The sequence below is a fragment of the Solanum stenotomum genome, chromosome 11, assembly GCF_019186545.1.
Source record: "Solanum stenotomum isolate F172 chromosome 11, ASM1918654v1, whole genome shotgun sequence".
Lineage (NCBI taxonomy): Eukaryota > Viridiplantae > Streptophyta > Magnoliopsida > Solanales > Solanaceae > Solanum > Solanum stenotomum.
Window position 1 is genome coordinate 14532251 of NC_064292.1, and position 2630 is coordinate 14534880.

The following is a 2630-nucleotide window of genomic DNA, read 5'->3' on the forward strand; positions in this document are numbered from 1 at the left end:
TTCAACTAATCTGATACGCTAGACATAGCATATTTGTAATTGGTAATTTGTTTGTAGCATATGTTTTCCCCCAAATTAATTTATGAGGAAAATTGATAAATTTTGAATATAGAGCTATAAATAATTACCACTACTGTTGCAGCCTTCCTTCACTTGGAAATACCACATTATTTTATAGATTAAAAGATAAGGCTCGTTCCAAGGCAAATCATATAGGGGGTTATTTGAAATATTTCTCTATAATAAAACCTTCAACTTAACTTTTTGTTTCAAGGCATATTTAGGCCTCCAACTTTGGTCCAATAATTCGAATAGCTTCATACATCACTCCCTTGATATAACCTCCCATTTGCTACCTTATTCTATCGACGAGTGACTTAAAGCGATAATATTAGATTCGTAAATTTTCGATGGCCTAATTAATTTAAACATTCCAAATGTGCATGGTGTTACAAAAATTATCTTAGAATAGATCAATTCTGGACACCAAGTCCAACCATATAGTTCACGGAAAACTAAAATAGCAAGAAATCAAGTAAAAAAAAAAAAAAGGCAAAAGCAACTACACATGATATTGATAACTCATAAGAAAAATACAAAACAGACACTTTTACTGATCTTTGATTTTATTCAATATTCATGCCATCAACAGTTTGAAAATAAAAAATAACACTTTTTTTACCCCTGCCTCGGGAGCCACGCCATCACTTTACTCCCTTAGTGACTCAAATTCATAACCTTAAGATTGAAAATAAAGGATGTTTACCGTCTGAACACCTACATTCATTATGTATGTAAAAAATAAAGAGGAAAAAAGGGTAATAGAGATATCCTTTATTGCTTTTCATCATAAAACTAATTACTCATAACAAAATATATATAAGAAAGCCTTCATATATCTCAAGGCACAATTATACATTTAAAATTACAAATATATGCTAAAAAAAAACACTTTACTTTTCAGTATCACATAATAATACAAACATATTCACCAATATATAGTGTTAATAAAAATCTCAAAAAAGAAAAGTAAAATTAAATTTACCTAATAATAGTCACACTTTAGTGACAAGGTTTAAGAGGCTTCCCACATAGACAATCATTGTAAGTAAAAGATGAAGCTTCAAGATGATCAAAGGGAGAACCTTCCGGAATCTGGCCACAAAGATGGTTATGACTAACGTCAAGATGACCGATAAACGTCGCCGACGATATCGATTTTGGAATCCTTCCTTTTAATTTGTTGTAAGATAAATCCATTACCATAAAATAAGATCTTTCATCAAATGAATCAGGAATATAACCTTCAATAGTATTTTTGCTCAAATTCAAAATGTTGATACGTGAATTAATCAAACTAGGTGGTATAGTACCAGTAATATTGTTACCATCAAGATTTAACGTTGCAAGTACGTGCATTTTACCTAGAGACGGAGGTATGCTACCAGAAAGTTTGTTCAATGACAGATCCAAATCTGAAAGCCTGTAAATATACGAAATCGAATACGGTATATGACCTGTTAACCTGTTTCGACTCAGTAAAGCTCGACTCAACATCCGTAATTTTCCGAAATTTGTTGGGATGTTTCCATAGATGAAGTTGTTTCGGAGATCTAAATGCATTAAAGAAGATAAGTTGGTTAATGATCGAGGTATGTAGCCAGTAAGTTGATTTTCAGCTACATTTAACACTGTGAGTCGACTTAATCGACCTATAGTTGAAGGGATTGAGCCGGTGAGCTTGTTTCCGACTAAGTCGATGATTCGGAGGAAGGGTAAGGACGTAATACATGATGGTATAGGTCCAGTGATGCCTTTCCAATCAGCTATAGTGAGACTTGATAGTCTTTCTAATTTGCATATAGATGGAGAGATCGTACCGGTCATGTAACCGGTACGATGAGCTTTTTCAAAGAGTGGATCTTCGGATTCACCACGGAGGTTTATGTCTGCTACGCGGTGAGTTGTGGGATCACAACTCACCCCGTACCATTCATGGCAACAGTCGTACCCTTTCCATGAGTTGAAAATTCCTAAGTAAGATTCATTTAGGGCAGCTCGGAAAGATAATAATGCTGCCCGATCTGATGGCGGGCAGGAATGAACGGTTGAGATTATGGCAAGAAGTAGGATGGCAATGTACATGAACCTGCCCATCCTGAGGTGTTGGTTTGTTTTTGTTTTTGTTTCTCTCTCTAAATTTTTCTAAATTGATGCATTTTGAAAAGAGTGAGACTAGGTAGGGCTGCTTTATATAGTATACAGTGAAGAGTTTTTTTGTGTTTTGACGATTTTACCCCTCACGTGTGGTGTAACATTTTGAGTTAACAAGTCAACATGTGTAGGGATAAAGATTGAGATGGAAACCAAAAACAAAGAAAAAGAAAAATAAAAATAAAATTAAAATGGGATTTTTATTAATTAAGTGAAGGTGATGAGAAATGGCTAGGTGTTGGACCACGTGGCCAGTAATCATCCAAGTTTCTGGAATGAACAAATTTAAAAACAAAAATATTAGACCCTGAAAAACGAACAAAAATGTTACGACCTACTATTTATATATCGTTCTTATTAAAAATAGATAATTCATAATATTCGTTATTTTATAAAATAAATGTTAAATGACACTA

At 33.6% G+C, this 2630-nt stretch overlaps 1 protein-coding gene across 1 annotated transcript; it reads right to left on the reverse strand.

Moving 5' to 3' along the window:
- Positions 1-873: 873 nt before the first annotated feature.
- Positions 874-2221, reverse strand: LOC125845585 (DNA damage-repair/toleration protein DRT100). Its single transcript, XM_049525126.1, has one exon. The coding sequence runs from the start codon at positions 2155-2157 to the stop codon at positions 1063-1065; it is 1095 nt and encodes a 364-aa protein (XP_049381083.1). The 5' UTR covers positions 2158-2221; the 3' UTR covers positions 874-1062.
- Positions 2222-2630: the final 409 nt, after the last annotated feature.

What these genes read in the sequence shown, in the direction of transcription:
- LOC125845585 (XM_049525126.1), bottom strand. Translation starts at nt 2,157, where the DNA reads ATGGGCAGGTTCATGTACATTGCCATCCTACTTCTTGCCATAATCTCA.